We start from the raw sequence: 21,929 nt of genomic DNA, 5'->3' as shown, positions 1-21,929 counted from the left end.
ATCGTGAATAAGCAACCACACTGAGGAACAAATTTGGGAAACAGTTTGAGTATTGATATCAAGAAATTAACAAATTAGACAATAATATTGATATATCCCATGATATATAAATTATAATCTACTTGTATAAATAAATATTTTCTCATGTTAGCAGGAGTTCTTGGGGTCAGATGAGGAAAGAACTGGTCTCTAAGATGGCCTCACAGTGTCTACACTTGGGCCATTCTGCTTTAGGCCAGGATGGTCGTAGGCACCAGTGTCTGCTCTGCCCCACTGGAGAATACTTTGTACAACATCCAAGGATCTTCAGTCTCCTATTTGGTTTTTAGTGGAAAAGGGAGAAAACTCTTGTAAAGTCCATAATATAACCATTCGGGAGTCTAAAGTCAATAGCCTGGCTGCTGAAAAATTGAATAACCAGGAGAAAAGTCTGACTTTACAGCTAAAATAATTAGGAAGGACCATAGTGTGGGTGTTTGTGTATGTTATAAGGTGGTGTATAGTGTCTGTATATAAATAGCATAATACTGATAAAGTTTTGCATTTTATGAAGTATCATGGGAGTAGGTACTCTTTAGAAGAGCACTCTAAGAGTGCTAAGTTCCACGAAGGCGGAAGTACAAGTGTGTCAGGAGATAAAAATGATACAAACACATGAATGTTTAGAGACAAACTTTGCCTCTTCCTCCATGCTCCTGGACAACCTTGCTTGTTATTTAACTCTTGTTCCTAACTCTCCCTCCTCCTGCCTAGCTAGGTGAGAGGAAACACACTAAGCTGCAAAAAATCAAGTTTCTGAAGCATAAAAAGCATAAAAATAAGCTCTTAGGGAGGGGATGGTTCTGAGTGTATTAACATGTGTATCTGCATACGTGTTTCAAGCACCTGAATGATTTCCCTAAAAGAAAATATCTCTTCATAAACATAAGAAAACAGACTAACCTGATTCCAAACATGCAGTGAATATAGTTCCAAATAGCCCGTCTGAGCATTGAGGTATCAACATCTTTGTGCATTGCCATTGTGTTATAAGTAAGATTGTAAGCAATGTGAAATTTTTCATCAATCAACTGTCCTACATCTGGATAAAGACGATTTACCAAAGAATAACCATGGTCTTCCCAGCAATAGTCCTACATACAGAGAACAGAACAAAAGTGAATAATTAAAATGTGGTCAAATACAGTTCTGTGTCTGTTGCTCTGTGGTGCAGTAAGACTACTGGCAGTTGAAATCCACTCCCTTTCTAGAACATCCCTAGCTTTCTGTTTCATTTGCATTCCAGTTTGATGTTTTCAATGTCTATACTGCAACATGCAAAAGTTAAATTTTGCAACTCACCAAGTTTAAAAACCAGTGGAATCTCTGCCTTATACACACGCCACTTGTATTCTGCTTTCTCTGTTTCCCCTGTCAGCCTCAGAGGTGACTCGTCTTGGGAGGCCACTCTCCTTTTATATTGCTGCAGGCATTCAAGTGTCTTCAAATTTTGTAAATTTTTAATTCAACACATCCATCACTCATTCTTTTTCCTCCTAACCCCCCTTCCTCTTAGCTCTGTTAAGTCTTCTAATTAGTTTTCCTATGTTAAATCTCCATTTCCTTTTTTCTATCTCAAACAAAACTTAATAAGCCTCTACTTCTACATTGCTCCCATATTTGTTTTCCTAAAACACCTCTTTGATATCATGCCATCACTGTGGTCAAAACCTCCAAGTCTGATTAATTTTAAAGTGACTTCCAACTAATCAGAAAAATCCTTTGCTTGAAGCTTTCAGCAGCCCAGCCAGTCTATGATACCTTCCCTCACTCTGTCCTTCAACCTAGGCTCAATTATTGCCTACAGTCTTCTCTGCTTACAGTGCTCATGCTTTTAAACTATTCCAATCTGTCAAATCCTAATCTGCCTCCAAAAAAATTTTCTAGTCCACATGATCTCTCCAATTGTAATTTATTATATTTCATGACACAGCTTCACTACCAAGTAACATATTCTATATTTCTTCCTGTGCCTAATTTGCCTCCTTAAATAATGTTAGTTCCTTGAGCCAAGAAAAAAAAATCTCATAGTTCCCAAATATTTTCATAATTCTGCTAAAAGTTATTACTTAATACTAGTCCTTCACAATTGGAGAAGGCAAGGACAACCCACTCCAGTACTCTTGCCTGGAAAATCCCATGGGCGGAGGAGCCTGGTAGGCTGCAGTCCATGGGGTTGCTACGAGTCGGACACAACTGAGCGACTTCACTTTCACTTTTATGCATTGGAGAAGGAAATGGCAACCCACTCCAGTGTTCTTGCCTGGAGAATCCCAGGTATGGCGGAGCCTGGTGGGCTGCCGTCTATGGGGTCGCACAGAGTTGGACATGACTGAACCGACTTAGCAGCAGCAGCAGCCCTTCACAATAATTGGGAAAGTTAGTAACTATCAACTCATAACAGACTGTTTAAGAAATACATTTTAAATGCACTATGTGTCTAGTAATGGATTGGAAGCAGTCTTAGAAAACTACAGCAAAGAATAGATAAATGTTTCCTAATTGATGATCCTCAACTTTATTCTGGAACTAGAAGATACATCAATTGTTGCTGCTGCAATATATTTGCAAAGCACATAGCTTCCTGCCAGTGCAAAAAGAGAGAAGGAGCCTGGTATCTTGGAGGATGACAAAGTCCCTAAGTTTCCATGGACTCAATATACACAGAATTGCACTGGGAATTTTTACTGTGTATTTCAAAGTTAATGATTATGGAGCTAAACAAACTGGGTCTACCAACAATAATTTGACTCCCTACCTCACTAAAACTTTATTCTTAAAGAGATAGGCATTATTTAATTTTGGAATAAGATATCTTTATATAAAAATCCTCTTCAAGATTTAAATTTGAAACTCTCAAAAATTCTCATTGCTTCAAATGACATTCAGTTCATATTTTACCAGGGAATTAGGTTATTGTAATCACTATGACTTATTTTATATGAGATTTATAAGAACTCACCCAAATTAAAAGAAAACAAATTTGCTGTCCCTAAAAGTTCTAATTTAAGCACATGTTTCACTCTGATTTTCTCATTCTCTTTCCTTCTACCCACACATACATAATGCCTGAAATGTTGAGGACATTTCTCTTGTCACAGAAATGGCCTCACTTTAACACTGGTGCTCTATAAAACAATGCTATAAATGCTAGCTAGGTTCTAACACAACTATTTACTGTTTAGTTATATTATGAACTTTGAGTTTTAGTATACCATCTGGGATCCTAACCACTATTGTAATTTTGTTTTATGGGTGAATGTGTTTTGAATTCTGAGCAACTGATTTATGAACTTTAACAATATAATAAATATATCTAAGGAACTGCATGTACATAGAAAAGTTATTTCTCTCTGCAATGCTTTCTGTTCTCAAATCCAGATGGTTCTTTCTAATTTTAAGTCAGATTGAGATATTTCTAACCAGTCATGTACATACAAGTTGTGATTTTACCTGGACTCGAAATGTTGGGACGTGCATTCCATGTCTAGAGAAATCCTTATAGCCATAACTAGTATCCTCAAAGTGACGTGATACATCTCTTGCTGGTGTAACTTCATCATCATCTGAAATAATTTTTTAAAAAAGCTACTGAAAGCTTTTCAAAAACAGGATGCTAGTTAAAATTCATTTTACCTATAACAAGTAAAAATAGGATAACCCTTTTTCTGATACTTAGTAACCAATATCAACTAAAATAAAGTCTTAAAACTACAAAGAAATTGCTTAATAATAAATAGAATATAAAGGTTAAAAAACATACACTCATGGTTGCATTGACTGTGCTTTTCATTCCACTCTTTCACAGATCCTCTCTTCCTCTGTGTCCCCTCTCTAGTTTATAGATGGGAAGTTCTACTTAAAAGTATGTACTCCGAGTAGGAATACCCTTTTGAAATAATCTTTATGGTACTAACAAATCAGTTGTGTTAAATGCTAAACTTTAGCATTTGGACTATTTTTAGTTGAATATTAATGTCATACAATATGTAAAATGATCTCTTTAACAGCTTCCCTGATGCCTCAGACGGTAAAGAATCTGCCTGCAATGCAGGAGACCTGGGTTCGATCCCTGGGTCATGAAGATCCCTTGGAGAAGGGAATGGCTACCCACTCCAGTATTCTTGCCTAGGAAATTCCATGAACAGAGGAGCCTGGTGGGCTATATAGTCTGTGGGGATCTCAAAGAGTCGGACACAAATGAGCAACTAATACTAACAGTTCAAAGGTCCTAGAAACAATTCTGAAATGAATACAGGAAAGAGGCGCACTAAGCCTTTTTAGATTATTTTCATGTTTAGGAGTTGATGAGATTATTTAGTTTCAAGTAAACAGAATCAAAGACTTCTTCTCAGGCTAACATCAAACCTCCATTTATACAAATTTGATTTTTTCTTTGCTATTAAGAAAATTGGTTATTAAAACCAATGTACTCTTTGTTCCACTGTATTATTGTCAGAGTATATTGACAGTATAACTTTTTTCCTTTAAATTACCTAGTTTACTTATTAAATCACCTAGTTTACTTATTAAATCCTATAGGTTACATTTGATAAAGGCCTAACAAAGGGTTTAAGCTGTTAGTTATCTAATGAGTAGCTCCTTTTCACAAATTATAGAATTTTAAAGCTGGAAGTACTATTAGGCCTTTATGAATGCAACTTCCTCATTTTAAAGGAAAAAAAAAATGGGCAGAAGAGCTAAACAGACATTTCCCCAAAGAAGACATATAGATAGCCAATAGGCACATGAAAAGATATTCAGTATCACTAATTATTACAGAAATGCAAATCAAAACAGAGGTTATCACCTCACCTCAGTTAGAATGGCCATCATCAAAAAATCTACAAACAATAAATTTTACAAAACTGTTGTTGGGAATGTAAATTCATGCAGTCGCTATAGATAACAGTACCGAGATTCCTTAAAAAATTAAAAATAGAGTTACCATCTGATCAGCAATCCCACTCCTAGGTGTATGTCCAGAGAAAACCATAATTGAAAAAGATCCATGCACCCCTGTGTTTACAGCAGCACTATGTACAATAGCCAAGACATGGAAGCAGCCCAAATGTCCACTGACAACAGTAGATAGAGATGTGGTGTATATAGCAATGGACTATCATTCAGCCATAAAAAAGAATGAAACAATGCCATTGGCCACAACATGAATGGACCTGGAGATTACCATATTACGTGAAGTTAGAAAGAAAAAGACAAATATCATACAATACAGCTTATATGTGGAGTTGTAGAAAACTTGTGGTTACAAGGGTTTGGGATGCAGCTGGGGTAGGGAGGTGGGGGTAGGGGGAGGGATAAATTGGGAGATTGGGATTGACATATACACACTACTATATATAAAACAGATAACTAATAAGGACCTACTGCATAGCACAGGGAATTCTACTCAAAACTCTGTATTGACCTATATGGGAAAGGAATCTAAAAGTGGATATATGTGTAACAGATTCATTTTGCTGTACCCTTGAAACTAACACAACATTGCAAATCAACTGTATTCCAATAAGAAAAACTTATTTAAACTGTCTTTAAAAATTGGGCTTTTTTTGAAATAGACGTTGACTATGTAATCCTTGCTTTTACCTGAAGAGAAGACAAACATGCTCTCTCTTTTTTCTATTTCAAAACGTGAAGCCATCTCTTCCTGACTTGCCTCCTCTTCTTCTCGACATTCCTGTAACTGCTTCATCTTTTCCATGAGGGCTTCAACCTCAAAGAAGGAATCACTTACCTGAAACAAAAGTGCAGTTAAGGTTGTTACATATGTCAAATATGGAATGAATTTTATTAAGTCTATCTCATAAGAATTTGTATCTTAATACAAGAAAAATAGATCTTATAACTTTAATGCACATGAATGAATCAAAACCAATTATTTTGACCTATCATATATACAGATATAAATTTTAAAATTTTAAATAGAAAAAATTTTAAGAATATATTCTAATATTTAAATTTTTATTTCAAAAGTTAGTAATATTATTACTGTCATTATGTTTTAAAAATTAAAATTTAACACTACCTGTCAGTTTACAACAGAACTGAGTTACACTTCTACTTGCCCAGTGAAACAAGTAAGGTATACAAAATATAAAGTGGTTTTACATCAACATTGTACACTGGGCATATTGTCAATAGACAGGCATACCTCAGATATATTGTGGGTTCAGTTCTAAACCATTAGAATGAAGCGAGCATCCTAACAAAGCAAGTCAAGAATTTTTTTGGTTTTCCAATGCACATAAAAAGTTATATTTATACTATACAGTAGTCTATTAAGTGTGCAATAGTATTATGTCTAAAAGACAACGTACATACCTTAAAAAATTCATTACTAAAAATACTTAACACCGGGACAGGGAGCTTATCTACTAGAGAAGTTTTTTAAAAAATTATATTATTTCACTATTATTTCATTTAATTGAGGGATAACTAGGAACAGTACTTCTTTAGCCTCATACTAAATCAAAGGTGGGGAAAGAATCCAATTCTCAGCATCCTAGCAACTGATGTACTCACTCTTAGTCCATCTTATAACCTTTAAAATTTGATAAATAATTAGTGGCCATATGTGGGCCTCTCACATGAATCCAGATAGCTCAGAAGAGGGTGAAACTGATGGTCTTGGGCCTTATCAGCACACCACAGCACGGCAATCAACCTTGGGAAAATGAGTTTCCTTCCTGTGCTAATCTCACCATATGTAAATGCTACCTCTTACTTAGTACCTGATAAATGCTAAGCACTGCACTAGGCCTTTTGCCTCTCTAGAGACATTTCACTTAAACTTTGCAATAACCTTGTGTTTGACCTTTATTTAGAAATGAAAGAATGGGGGGTCAGGGAGGGTAGATAACTTGCCAACAGTCAAATAATGTTAATAGTCAAGTGTTTGTTAAAGTCAAACATATAAATTCAACCTGTCCAAATCTGTCTTAAAGTAATAATAAAACTGAGAAAATCTGTACCAAGTATTGAGAGGCTGTAATGTTGTTTCTATCTGGAAATATAAACCCTTGCTCTTTCACTACAGCTAAAGAATGCAGAGGGAATTTTGACACATCATATATAGGAGTTAAAACTTGCTCATAGAAAATTCAACTCATTGTGATCTGTTTTCCAAGGAATAACAAAGCTGAGAAAATATAAATGCCAGAGAAGAGAAGGAATAGAGGTAAAAGCATTTTAATAAATTTACATTCACTTCTATATATATCTGTGAGAAGTTAAAACATGAAGAAGTGTTTTAAAAGGAGAAATTCCAGATCAAAGCTGATTAACTCTTCTAAAAGAGAAACAATTGAGATAACAGCCTGTTTCTTTCGTGCAAAAGGGAAGAATGGGATGTGATCAGCAGCAGGCAGTTTGTATCATCAAGTTCCTCTTTCCTCAGTCTTCCCGTATCTCACATTCAGTAGCCATTCAATACTAGCTGGCTCTGGCGCATCCTGGTGGCTTCCAATCCTGAAGTTATTCGAATGTAGTCTCCTGGGGGGGGTCTTATAATTATATATAAGTCATATAATTTTATATATGTCCCTTAGCATCAGACACTATAATGCTCAGCATTTGGAGGCAGTCAAATACTTGCTGAATGAATAGATCGGGGGGCGGTGGGTGGGTGGGGGGCTAATACCTTTTTAAAAGGACTTAACAGGGTAAATTTTCCTAAAAGCCAAGTAAAAAAATAATACAACAGCAATTACTGTGATTAGTCTTACGACAATCCTGTAACAAACAGATACTTACCGAAACATTGCCTGCTGAGTTGACCTGCATCTCATCCACACTGTGGTTGCCGTTTGTGATGTCACAGACGCAGTAGTTACTAACAGAAGGTGGTCTGAATGTGTGGCCGCCGTCACAGTGAATCTCTGGGCTGATCCCACAGCCAAATGTGAACGAGGCAAGAGAATGATAGTGTGTGAGGAGAACTACTGCATGTACCAGTTCTGCAAGGGACCAGCTATGCTCTTCAGCTTTTAAAAGTCCCTTGGGGAAAAAAATGAGAATATATTTTTATACTGGGGTATGGTGTTGGTGAAAGAATATAGTTCATCTTGGTATTTAATCTATTGAAAACAGGATTAGTTACTATATAAAACTTAGGATAAAGTGACAATTTGAGGCATGTAGAACTCAGAATTTGCTAATTTTTATGAATATATATTCAAAAATTGAGTTTAACATAATCTGAATAACTAATTCATTATTATTTTGATTATCTAAAATCAATTTAAAAATGCAGTAGAATACATTTTGTTTAAGGCAGTTGCTGTGTTTCAGACAATGGATTATGAATGCATTAACTATGTTGTTAGTGTGAAGTCTCAAACCAAATGCAATAAATTTGAGTTTAAAGTAGAAGCTACTATGGAAAATAGGCCTGTTTTTCTTTGATATCGGGCTTCCTCAAGGAAATTTTAAGATAGTGATTTGAACAACTTGACTCTGAATATGTCTAAATCATCAAATTATATCTATTTTAAAAATTATACTCAAGGTAAAGTCTACAATTCTTAAAAGTCTTACAAATCTGTTTCCATTCTGCTTCATTATCTATTTCATAGTATTGTATAATTTTATGTTACTAGACATACAATAGACATTGCATTAATCATATTCAAATCTTATATCTCCTTGAAAATAAGATGCTTCAATTATATAAAAGTATCTAAACTACTCCAGGGAATTCCCTGGCAGTTCAGTGGTTGGAACTCTGCACCTCCACTGCAGGGGGCGCAGGTTTGATCCTTGGTTGGGGAACTAGGATCCCACAAGCCTTGTGGAATGGCCAATACATTATTTAAAAAAAAAAGAAAATTTTAAAAATTTCTACTGCGTGGCAGATTCTTTTCGAGAAAGTCAACCTACTTTTATTCTATTATCTTTATTATCAGACAGTAAAGAATCTGCCTGGAATAGAGGAGACCTGGGTTCCATCCCTGAGTCAGGGAGATCCCTGGGAGAAGGGAATGGCTACCCACTCTATAGTTTTCTTGCCTGGAGAATTCCATGGAAAAAGGACCTGGCGGGCTCTAGTCCATAGGGTCACAAAGAGTCAGATATGAATAAGCGAGCATTTAACATTTTCAATAAACAGAACCAGAAGAAACTAGTTTAAGATGGTATTTTGCAAAGATATACAAGATTCCACTTTACATCAGAATGGCGAAAATCTGAACACTGACAACAACAAATGCTGACAAGTATGTGAAGCAACAGTAATGCTCATCCATTGCTGGTGGGAACACAAACTGGTACAGCCACCTCATCAGACAGTTTCATAGTTTCTTACAAAACTGAACACAAGCTTACCATACAATCCAGGAATCCCAGTTATTTACCCAACTGAGCTGAAAACTAATGTCCATCAAAAAACCTGCATGTGAATGTTTGTAGAAGTTTTATTCAAAATTGCTAAAAACTGGGAGTAACCAAGATGTCCTTCAGTAGGTGAATGGACAAACTGTGCTACATCCACACATTGGGGTATTTTTCGGCAATGAAAAGAAATGAGCCATCAAGTCACGGAGGAACCTTCAATACATACTGACAAATAAAAGAAGCTAGTGTGTAAAGGTTATATAGTTATGACTCCAACTATATAACATTCTGGAAAAGGCAAAACTATAAAGACAATAAAAGGAGTAGTAGTTGCAGGGGGAAAGGAGAGAGATGAATAGGGGGAGCATAGGAGATTTTTAGGGAAGTGGAACTATTCTGTATGACACCCTAATGGTGGATAACATGACATTATGCATTTGTCAAAACCCATAGAACTGTACAGCACAGTAAACCCCAAAGTAAATTATAGACATTATTAATTCATCAATTGAAGCAAATGTACTAAGCTAATACTAGAAATTAGTAATAAAGAAAACAATGTGTGTGTAGGGGGGTGGAGGGTTGAAGTGGGTAGAATATGGGAACTCCCTGTGCCACTTTTCTGTAAACCTGAAACTGCTTTAAAAAATAGCCTATTAATTAAAATAAAAAAGACACCCTAGATATATTCTCTGCTTACCTCAATATGTTCTTTGGTAATAAGCCAAGGTCTATGGGCTAACACTTTGTTAAGTTCTCCTAAATTCTGTAGTTTTTGAGGAGCATTCTCTAAACCATTAAGCCACTTGGGGTCTCCACCAACATGAAGGAAATCATTTACATGGAGATTCACTAAATAGGAGCACTGATGTCTTGCTGCAGCCTAAGAGAAAACAAAAGATGATTCTAACTATACATATTAAAATCTTGAACAACTACATGTCTTTTTTCTTTACAATGGGCAAAACAGTTAATTTTTTGATTAGTATGTTCTCAAATTTTCCATATACTACAGAAATGAAGTTTTTGACATTCACAAATTCATGTATGCTACAGAAAACACCTCAAAAATATCCCATGAACAAAAAATATTTGATAAAAGTATTTGAATTTTAGAAAAATTTTATACCTACTGTCAGAACCTGATTAAGAAGAAACTTCAATTAAGATGCCAACCATAAAATAATGAAATTATTTATAAATTGAACATGATTAAAAACCACTTATGTCAATCTGAACTATTTATATAGTAGTGAAATAATCTTGTTTTCTACTTTATTTTCTTATTTAGTAGAAAATGGTTCTCAATAAGGGCTTCCCTGGTAGCTCAGCTGGTAAAGAATCCACCTGCAATGCAGGAGATCCCAGTTTGATTCTTGGGTTGGGAAGATCTGATGAAGAAGGAAAAGGCTACCCACTCCAGTATTCTTGGGCTTTCCTGGTGGCTCAGCTGGTAAAGAATCCGCCCACAATGTGGGAGACCTGGGTTCAATCCCTGGGTTGGGAAGATCCCCTGGAGAAGGGAAAGGCCCACTCCAGTATTCTGGCCTGGAGAATTCCATGGACTCAACAAAGTGTAAATATATACTGCTGCTGCTACTGCTGCTAAGTTGCTTCAGTTGTGTCTGACTCTGTGCAGCCTCATAGACGGCAGCCCAGCAGGCTCCTCCATCCAAGGGATTTTCCAGGCAAGAACACTGGAATGGGTTGCCATTTCCTTCTCCAATGCATAAAAGTGAAAGTGAAGTTGCTCAGTCATGTCCGACTTAGCGACTCCATGGACTGCAGCCTACCAGGCTCCTCCGTCCATGGGATTTTCCAGGCAAGAGTACTGGAGTGGGGTGCCATTGCCTTCTAGGTACTACTTAACAGGAATCCAGTTGGAAGCTGGAATATAAGTATTTATTCCTGTGTTTGAAGCATTAACCATATCTTAAAAAGATTAATAAAGCAGGGAGAAAGAATTTTTCACTGAATGTTTACAAACCATTATTCCAATGTAGTGCCGATAATGAAGGGGTAATGGCCCATCCATTTGCAGTAGATAGTGTTGAGTTTTTAAGAAACTTTCTAAATACTGTGGGTGAAAAACCATCACTAAGGTAATATTATCCAAACGACCCAAAGCAGCAAAAGAATCTGTAAATAAAGTATGCATCTGTGCGTCTTCACTCCCCACTTGGAGAATCTGTATAAAAGAGAGGAAAACCATGGTTACAGAAAGTAAATCGGTGTTATACTGTATGCTTGGGGCTGGTGCACTGGGACGACCCAGAGGGATGGTACCGGGAGGGAGGAGGGAGGGGGGTTCAGGATGGGGAACATGTGTATACCTGTGGCGGATTCATGTTGACGTATGACAAAACCAATACAATATTGTAATTAACCTCCAATTAAATAAATTTATATTAAAAAATAAAAGAAAACACGGAAGGGGGAGAAATAAAGCACGCATGCACTGCATTCTGTGTGTCATTTAGAAGCAGATTAAATTTGGCTTAAGAAAGGGAGGTTATAATTCTACAAACTTAACTGGTTGCAAGATAGAAGAATAAAAGTCACATATCATGTAGCAGGGGAGAAACAACAAAGGCCACTAGATAGGCTGCTTGTAGAACTGGCCAGAATCCAGATAAAGAAGCAGATTTAGATTATCAAATTTGCAGAGCTTGCAGACACTAATGCCTTTCCTTTTAACAACACCTACTCTCTCACGATTTACAGAGAACCAAAATTAACTAACAGTAAACAATCCTTGTGAAAACAAAGCATAGAAGTATTTACATATTTAGAATTAAAGATCTAAGCTAGCATTGATACCAGCCTGTGGAGTTGGCCAAGACCAAGTAACTCAGTGTATGGGCACACTTAAATAACATCTAAATATAAGCAGGTGGCATATCATTGGTCAAAAACAAGTCTTGCCTTTGCTTGACTAATTATGGGTGTTAGAAAAGTGCCATGAAATACTAGAAATCAAAGTGACTATAATAGCTTTCTAATCCCAGATTCACTGCCAAAGCATGATGATTAACAATGATCAACTCTGTGTAAAGCATATTGTTGACCACAATTGTTCAGATGCCAAGATGTGGGTCATGACAGCTTTTCCTTAAAAGCATACAGTTCACTATGTACTTTCACAAACAACATACCTCCTTTTCTGGGATGAATCTGCTTGGTCCGTGTCCTAGTGGTCGAGGAATTCTAATTCCAAGTTCCTAGAAAAGAAAATTACACCATCTCAGGCCTCTAGCAGTAAACAACATGAACTGAGGCCACAGGAATGGGAGAGAAAAACAACCAGTTGAACAGAGCCTGGCTTGTTTTGGTGGTTTGTTTTCATGACCATATATATATATCAGCTCCTCTTTTTGCATCACATAACTGACAACAGTTTATAATAAGACTCTGACCAGAAACAATAAAACCTGTTTCACTAAAACCAGAGTTTTGCATAAAACACTTGGCAGAAAGTCTAGGACAGAAAGTTCAGCACACAGCAGCCAACCCTGTGGATTGTCAGTGATACAAAATAAGACCAATGTGTTTATACATCTAAAACCCAACCAACCAAAATATCAATCCCTGTGCATCTTATCAGGAAATGAAAAAGTCATAACCTCTACCTAGATGTCTTAAACTGAAAGAAGTATAATTATTATTGCATCTATAATAATACTTCACAAGAACAGAAATATTATGAAAAATAAAAATTATTTAAACCCACAAAAGAGAAAGTACTGCAGGACATTCTCTGTGGTTGAGTAAAACAATTTTAGAGAAACTAATTTTGTGAGTTTTCCTTAAATTTTTAATTTATACGATCTCACTGACTTCATTTATATTTTTGAGCTCAACAAATTAATAAAAAAATGGTTTTCTACTCTTTGACATAGGGAACCTAGAATTCTGTATTTTCTGTGACAATGTAGTATGGTTAACAAAAACAGCTTTCCCCTCAATGTAATATGCTTATAGAAACAAAACCAAAATGTAATTTAGCCTTTTTTTTTTTTTGAGTTCATGTCCTATCTATCTAGTCTCTAGGCAAACAAACCCCCACCTTCTTTAACAACTAAATATTAACCCTTGCTTTATAATTACATACAAATACTATTTCCACCCTCTCTTTACTGCTTCCAAAAGTCCTTCATGATACAAACCAGATGCTTTTCTTTTAAAGGAGAAAAAAAGGTGTGTGTGTGGGGGGGGGGGGCGGGCGGCGGGGCACAGTGATGCAGACAGAAAAGAACATATGGCAGCAATTCAAGAAATTTGGTCCAAGTGAATGGAAACCTTTTGAGCAGAACTGATTTAGGCAGGCAGGAAAAAAATCGAAGAGAATCTTAATCAGTAGAACTCGAGATTCAGATTTGAAGTAGGCTTTATTTGCAAACTAAATCTAAAATTTTATATAGGTTTCAAATAATTTAGTATTAGAGGTCAGTGATTTTTTTACTGTGATAATTACAGACTTATACTGAAGATAGTAATGTCTAATAACCATATCCTTCACTGAGGAGGCACTAAATTTACTGGTCCAGATATGTATGTGTCTCAATTTAATATACTACAATAAATGCAAGGAAAAAACCCCACATTCCTTCTATTCAATACAGAATCTTGGCACAAATGCAGCTATTTATATAAAATGATGACTGTTGGCCTTTCTAACTGCTGAATTTCTGATCTAATTACATACATTTCAAAGAAAATATTCTGGGCAAGATTTCAAGGCTAAAATTAATATCTACCCTTTTTCTTTACTATCTTATTTAAACAAAATGCATTTTAGCAACATACCCCACTTTTCAGGGGTTTATTATTCATTTTATACATAAGACACTATTCCTGCAAGTTTAGTATACAAAAAGATGTCATTTCAAAAGAAGAGAAATGGATTATTCAAAAAATGATTTTGATACAACTGGAGACCCACTCAGAAAAAAGTGAAATTGGAACCTTGACTCCTATTTTACTTCACAATAAATCATATGTAAGTAAAAAAAAAATTACAATATTAGAAGAAAATACTTGTGGAGTTAGATCTAAAAATGCAACAAAACCCAGAAGTCACAAAATGTAAGACTGATAAGTTTGATGACATAAATATACTTTCATATGAGAAAAATAAACATATAAAATTAAACAAACAGAAAACTTGGAAATATGTTTGCAACTCACACAGACAAGGGCTTTTAAAAAATACATAATGACAAATCACTAAGAAAACCCCCCAAGAACCTGATAGAAAAAATGAACGAAGGCCATGAACAGTTCAAAGAAAAGGAAATATAATCGTCTGAAAAAATGGTCAATCTTCACAAAACAACTGCTGTTTAACTATACTGAGATACAATTTTTCACCTAAAAGACTGCTTAAGATCAGAAAGTTTGATGATAGACTGTGTTGGAGAGGGGGTGGAGAAATAGCTATTCAATACTTATACATCTCTGATGGGAGTGTTTTGAAATGTAAGGAAAAAAGATCAAGAAATATATAAGTAGTACAAATTACTGCAACTTCCAAGAGGGCAATCTGAAATAATGATCAAAATTTAAAAGTTACACATACCCTAATTGACAGTTCCATCCTAGACATTAACCTATGCTCACATTTTTGAAATGTCATATTTAAAAGTATAATCACTGTCACACTGTTTACAATTGTATAAGATATAAAACCACCTAAGTGCTCATCAATAGAGGGCTGTTTCAATGAAGTTAGTATGACCATAGACTAGAACACCATGAGGTCCTTACAAAGAATGAAGCAGCTGTATACAAGTTGACTTTAAAAGATATAGAATATATTATGCAGGGGGGAAAAAGGCAAAGTGTATATATTACTATTTGTGAGGAAAGGAAAAAAATTAGAAATTCCATTTCTAGGACTTTATCTTACCACATACATTAGCATCATGTGGATTGTGTGTATGTGTGTATTTTTTTAAATAAGACCAGAGTGTTAGTACACAGGCTTCAAAACAAAGAAGTTGAAGTATATTACTTTGGTTTTATTTCTATACCAAATAGATAGTTTATATGTCAAACTATTAATATTACAACACTAGCTTTATAATCACCCCACTCCAGTACTCTTGCCTGGAAAATCCCACGGATGGAGGAGCCTGGTGGGCTGCCGTCTATGGGGTCACACAGAGTTGGACACGACTGAAGCAACTTAGCAGCAGCAGCAGCTTTATAATTCTAAGCAAGTGCCTATCAATGTTTCAGAAATGGAATCTTTTCCTATAGGTATGCCAAGGGTCTTTACCAGTGGTCCTACATAATTCTCAAGTCTTTGAAAGTCTATCCCTATAGCCAAATTTAGTAGCTATGTTGGTATCACTGTTTCCCCTCTTCTTTGCCTTCACAGATCAAACCTTTCCTTCCCAGTTCCTTTAGAAATTTCTTTTTTATTAAGAGTGAAAAATTGTTTTAAAACAGGATGTTAAGAAAAAGCAAACATTCTTAGGAATGGATTATAGACCTACTATGCTAATAACCGGGCTTCCCTTGTGGTTTAGCTGGTAAAGCATCCACCCTCAATGTGGGAGACCTCGGTTTGATCCCTGGGTGGGGAAGATCCCCTGGAGAAGGGAAAGGCTACTCACTCTAGTATTCTGGCTTGGAGAATTCCATGGACAACAGTCCACAGAGTCACAAAGAGTAGGACATGACTGAGCTGGACTTGACTGAGAGACTTTCACTTTTTATGCTAACAACCTCTCAGTGTTAAGATCACATTCATTTCTTGATGAGGTACCAGTCTAACAGTAAAGCAGGGGACAGAAAAGAAAAACTGAAGGAAAGGAATGGAAAGGAGTCTCTGATATTCAATACTCTAATTTCATTACTTAAGGCTGCTGCTGCTGCAGCTGCTGCTAAGCTGCTTCAGTCGTGTCCGACTCTGTGCGACCCCATAGATGGCAGCCCATCAGGCTCCCCCGTCCCTGGGATTCTCCAGGCAAGAACACTGGAGCAGGTTGCCATTTAAGGCTAGTTCTAGGTAAAACAGAATTTTATGAGCTCTGAGCTGTATCTCAATTTATCCTAATTCAGATTCTATCAGAAAGCAGATAATTGATTCCATCTAGCTTCCTGTTGCACACAAACTGTTCTCTAACTTCTGGAAAAAGTAAACAGGTGACAGTTATGTTGAAAACATCCATGAAGTCTGTTTCTAGAGTTGGTGTCTTTAATTACTCTCAAGAGTTTCTTTAAGAGTTTTTGATACTTAAAGGTCCTTTTAGATACCACTATTGTTATACAATAGTATTCTCAACTTCTAAAGGGTTAAAAGTTTCTATTTACTGGAAAACTTACTTTTGAAACACTTCTTTTCCTAGTCACATGACAAAATAGTTGCTATCCTGTTTTCTAGCAGCTGTTGATTTTTTTTTTTTTTAAAGGCACTCTGGGTCTTCAATAGTCGGCTTATGGAAAGCCAAACTAAGTGCCTTTCATAACTTCCTAAAGGTTACTTCAATGCCTTCATATGTATCTAAGAAACTGAATTACAGATTTAGAACAAATTTTGGCCAATTTAGATTCAAGGAGGTAGAAGTTGCCAATAGCTAATGACCTTGTTGTGAAGCAGATATATATGCTAATCACAGCACAAAACCTCACTGGTTCTTGGTGAAGGTGTGGCTGGGAAATCTAACATAGGAACTAGCAGTCCTCTCCTCTCAACAGTCCTCCTAATCAGCATCTTTGAAAGAGATAACAACAGCTTCTGCCATCACAGCATTTCTGCAAATCTCTGACTTGGTATCTGTTTCCTCTCCAGTGTATGATACTAACATACTAATTTTCACAACATGAAAATTCTCAGCAAATGTTGACAATACCACAGAATGACTGATGAATGTAATATATTCACTGTGTAAATCTGTTTATGTACTGAATGTATTGTTATTAGATTTTTCAAATTTGTCAGAGATACATTTATGAATCTATATAAATATCTTTAAGCAAAGGAATGGACAATTTGCCACAAACGGAAAATGAGAGCATTTACTGGCTTACACATCTATCCATTTGAAAAGTAAAAACAATCAGATCTCTTGAATCATTTTATTTTTTCTCACTGCACTTGGTGCATTTTAAAACTATCTAGATGTCTTAATACTGATAATAGCAACAATGATGCTAACTTTGATTTGTAAAACATTACAAAAGCAGTTCTTTTTGAAACACATTTCAACAAGGCAAAATATATTGTGTAAAAAAATAAGAGTTCCCATCCCACTCTCCCTTGTTTATGAGAATCATTGCCTATAGCTGAGTGCTAGCCTTTTGACATTTGAAATTTTTAAATAGAAATGAAGAAATCCAAAAGCCTTATAAAGAAATCTTCCTGTGTACTAAAACAAAATGTACTAGTGCTTCTTCTAAATTTGTCACTAACTCTTATAGGGAATTTAGAAATATTTAAAGTTCAGGTATCTCTTTTTCCAGTGTCTGGTATTCTATGAACTACATCCTAGAAAAACTCAACTGACTTCGAATTACTGGATTTATAAGGCTGACTTAGGCTCTTATGTGTGTCCTACACTTTAGTCAGGAGTTGTGTTTTAACTTAAAGGCACTGTGGAAGTTTGCTATTTGAAAGAGTTCTGTTATTCTTTTGAAAAGTGAATAGTTTTCTTATAAAGCACTACCTCCTAATTTATCCTCCCACATGTGGGATGTTTTAAAAATGAAATACAACTACTTAAAGCTGCCTGGTCTCCTGAAGACAAGCCCATAGGCTCTGTAATCAATGTGTAAGATAAAATGTATCTCTTTATCTTCTAGTTTACAAGGCTATATTTAGAGATTCTAGATCTGGGCAAGAACCAAGAGATTCTACACACAAATACCACTAGAAAGAACAGATTCAAACACAATCATGAGGCTCACTTCTCAAAATGACAAAAGATCCGTTATGGCCTGCAAACAGAAATTGTAAATGCTATTTCAACACTTTTGAACAGTTTTCCTGCTATAGTAAAGTTTCAAAGCAACAGTCATGAGACTTTTTAGGTTGCTGTATTATCTGGAAACAAGAAGCATGCTATGTAAACATGAATGTTAAAATACAGAAGTGTTTGGTGTTCTACAACCTTCAGGAGAAAGTGTCATTTAAGTTTATATGAATATATGTGGTATACTCATAGTGTTGACTCTATTTACAAAAAACATATAAAACTAAGTCATTTTAGTGGGCAATAGTGCAGAGAAATTACCTCGTATTTACATTTCTTGAACTAAGTCAATACTTAAAACAATCTGATTTCATCAATTTTAATTACTATTTCTCTTCCCCCCTTGCTACCACTTGAATTAAAGGCTAAAATTTGAGTTAAAGTTGTACTAGTAACTTTCAGCTGGGGTCCTATGGGACTTCCCTGGTGGTTCAGTGGCTAAGGCTCCGGTCTCTCAATGCAGGGACCCTGGGTTCAATCCCTGATCAGGGAACTAGATCCTGCATGCCACAGGATATTCGATTGGTGCTCTCTTTGTAACCACTTAGGAAAAATACAAAATGTCACAATTAAATAGCTCTTTCTGAAGGCCAATTCAGACACAAAAGAAATGCTAATAAACAAGAGTAAACGCTGTGCATAACGTCATAGAGCTGGCAGAACATAGTTATTCTAGGCAAAACTGACTGAGATGCATTTTTTTTAAAAGTAAAAGGCAAAGAGTGAGGGTCACCAAATAATCTGTTTTGACAAGACGTTGAGGGGGGTAAAAATCCACAGGCTGTTCTACCTCGGGGCTAGAGTTTGTTTGGTTTCTGACTTGTGGAGACTTGTACAGAAGACAACGTTATTTACGTTTTGGAGACTTCCATTTAAATGATCCAGACAGCTTTCTCTTCCAGCCGTGGCACTTTCTGCCCGGGGACGACTCGCAATGGCAAACGTCCCCCCAACCCACCACTGGCCGCCCCTTCACCTGAGGGGCGCGGGCCAGCCTGCCACGCCCCGCCGGGGAGGGCGCCGGCCGGGCGGTTGCTCCAGAGGCGCCCTCCCTGGGGAGCGTTCTCCGAAGCTGTTGGTGCGAGGGCAGAGAAGCGACGCGACTCTGTAAAGCCCAGACAGTTGGCTGGGTACCCGCCCTCTCGCCCGGTCCCTCGCCCGGGTACCTCGTCCTGGCCGCGGCTCCCACCACACTGCTTGCAGCCCAGCAGCTCCGAGACGGCCAGAGACGCCGTATACGCCTCGTTCGCGGCTGTAGCCAGGCGCATGTCGGCGCAGGGATAGTGGCGGACGCGCAGAGGAACCGCAACAGCGTGGAGAAGAGCGCTGGGCTGGCGGCCAGCCTAGATCTGAGCTGCAGCCTCAGTCAGCGCTGACGGCCGAGGCGGCGCGGGACGGGGCGGCGCAAACAAACAAGCCACGCGGCCCCGCCCTTGCCGTCACTCAGCTGAGTCGGCGGCCGCGATAGCCAATGGGAGCCCTCAGCGCCGCGGAGCCCCGCCTCCTCGGTGCGGAGGAGCGGGCGCTGGCAGGGGCAGTCAATGCCGCCTGGCGAAAAACAACCTCTAGGGACCAACCGTACTTCCCCCAAGGAGCTCAATCCTCTGGTCCCTAGTGGGCTTGGTCTGCCGGGATGTGCGCCTACACTGTGGCTGGAAGGTGCAGCTTGAACCGTCGGGCTTCAGTGAAAGGCAAATGTGTACCCCTGTCCCAGCATCAGCAGCCTAGAGCCTGCCCTCCATCCACCCATTCAGGTCCAATTACCTGCCAAAGGGCAACCAACCTGTAGGCTGACTCCCCACTAGGAGGAAATCAAATTTGCTCCACATTTTATGAAGTCTTGAAATTTCCCTTCTTTCTTTCCAAAAATGCCCAAACAAAGCTGACTGGGCCATAAAATGCAGAAACAAGCAGGAGACCATGACCTACATTCAGTTAAAACTTATTTTTGGTTAACTATGTAGAAACTGTTAAGTATCAACTCTCCTACACAGATAATAAGACTTGGCAGCAGATCTCTAAATTTTCTTCTTCCCAAGTATATTCGAAAGCATTTAAATTTCTAATGTTTCCTCATAAGTTCCCTGGGTCTAAAGAAAGAGAATCTCTCTCTGAAACCCGAAGAGGAACTTGAAAAAACAGATCATAAAGGAACACAACTGACATTGTTGGATCTGGAACACAAATCTCTCAAGTCTTCTGTCAAAACTGTTGGCTTACAGGGCACCATTAACTTCTTTAAAAAAATAAATTAACTCCTAAATTAGATCTCTTTTTGCATGTTTGCCCTGTATTTTCAACCTTACATGCTCAGGTTAAAAAAAAAAAAAAAAGTTGGAACATTCTATCAGAAACAAGTAGAGTTTAAGCCAATGAATACTGACAGACACAGAACCAGGGCTCATAGGTGAATATTAAGTTTCAGTCTTAGAGGTTACAATGTCTCAGAGAAAACTGAGTTATTTTTTTAGCTCTTAAACTGTCACATTTTAAAAGTAGAAGGTTAAAATGGTTACTTTTTATTTATCTTCTCCAGATAAATAAGATTATATGTTCTCATATACTTTTTATAAATTGCTGAAGCACCCAAATATCTGGTCAAGAAAAGCAATTGGAGGTTAATATTAACATAGAATAAAAGGCTAGAGACTTCCAAGTGCTCTTTCTCTGAGCTGAGCCACAAAACAATAACAACAACAAAAGAGTATAATGCCCACTCAGCCACAAACAAACAGGCAAAAATAAACACAGAAAATCATCCAATTTGCAGCAATATGACATACCCTCCAAGATAAACTGATTGTACATGAGTAACTTGGAAACATAAATGACTTGATGTAGGGGTTGTGAGCGATAAAGCTACTTAATGAGGGAAGTATGTGAAAAATGATGACTCTGGTTCTAGAAGAGTTGAGCTGTGATTTTATTTTCTGGAAAGAAAACAGCAGTGAGGGTTAGTTGTCTAGTAGGGCATAACCTTGTCTGATATTAAAATTTTTTTATTTGCAAAATGGAGAATGTTTGCCTTACTTTTTTTTTAATGAGAGGCAAGGGAAAAGCATGTATCTAGCTAATGCAAAAATGGTTTAAAACATTTAAATGCAAATTAGAACTGCAAACTGTGTGTGTACATGTGTATATATTCATATGTATATATGTATACATATATGGTCATATCTGATACTTCATGCTTCATAAATTTTGAAGATACATGTGTTGAAATTTAATAGGAAGCTCCCATTAGGATTTCTTTTTTTTTAAGAAAATTTCAATTTATTTTGATGTTGCCTTACATAAAAAGAAAAATAATTTTAATATATTCTAACTCAGTCCTATTGAGGCCCTTCAAGTCATTAGATAGTACTAATTTTTGCTTTTTGATAGAGCAGTAACTGAATTAGTCACCCTCTTCTATAACATAAAAAGGTTGCCTCCAAATAAATCTATTAACCAAGAGTTCCAACAACTGTATTGACCTGCAAATATTATGCAGATCTCATTTCTGAGATTTTTTACAAATCATTTAATAAAATGTTTGTATTTTCCAAAGATTTCACTACT

The 21,929-nt window shown here is 36.9% G+C and overlaps 1 protein-coding gene across 2 annotated transcripts in view; it reads right to left on the bottom strand.

The window, feature by feature from the left end:
* The window catches only part of SESN1 (sestrin 1), a 113,071-nt gene that overhangs the window by 2,214 nt on the left and 88,928 nt on the right, over positions 1-21,929 (bottom strand). Inside the window, exons 1-8 of one of the 2 annotated variants that reach the window (XM_018053094.1) lie at positions 19,535-20,012; positions 12,546-12,611; positions 11,378-11,578; positions 10,091-10,273; positions 7,813-8,055; positions 5,647-5,794; positions 3,493-3,605; positions 943-1,133 (exon numbers count right to left, since the gene is read on the bottom strand). In XM_018053094.1, coding sequence (XP_017908583.1) covers positions 943-1,133; positions 3,493-3,605; positions 5,647-5,794; positions 7,813-8,055; positions 10,091-10,273; positions 11,378-11,578; positions 12,546-12,611; positions 19,535-19,636 — 1,247 coding nt within the window. In that variant the 5' untranslated portion in view covers positions 19,637-20,012. Of the gene's footprint in view, positions 1-942; positions 1,134-3,492; positions 3,606-5,646; positions 5,795-7,812; positions 8,056-10,090; positions 10,274-11,377; positions 11,579-12,545; positions 12,612-19,534; positions 20,013-21,929 lie in introns of those variants that run through there. The other variant, XM_018053093.1, reaches the window with a different exon arrangement.

The sequence above is a fragment of the Capra hircus genome, chromosome 9 (assembly GCF_001704415.2).
Source record: "Capra hircus breed San Clemente chromosome 9, ASM170441v1, whole genome shotgun sequence".
NCBI lineage: Eukaryota > Metazoa > Chordata > Mammalia > Artiodactyla > Bovidae > Capra > Capra hircus.
Note: the sequence above shows the minus strand (reverse complement) of the source record. Positions and strands in the feature narration are given on the sequence as shown.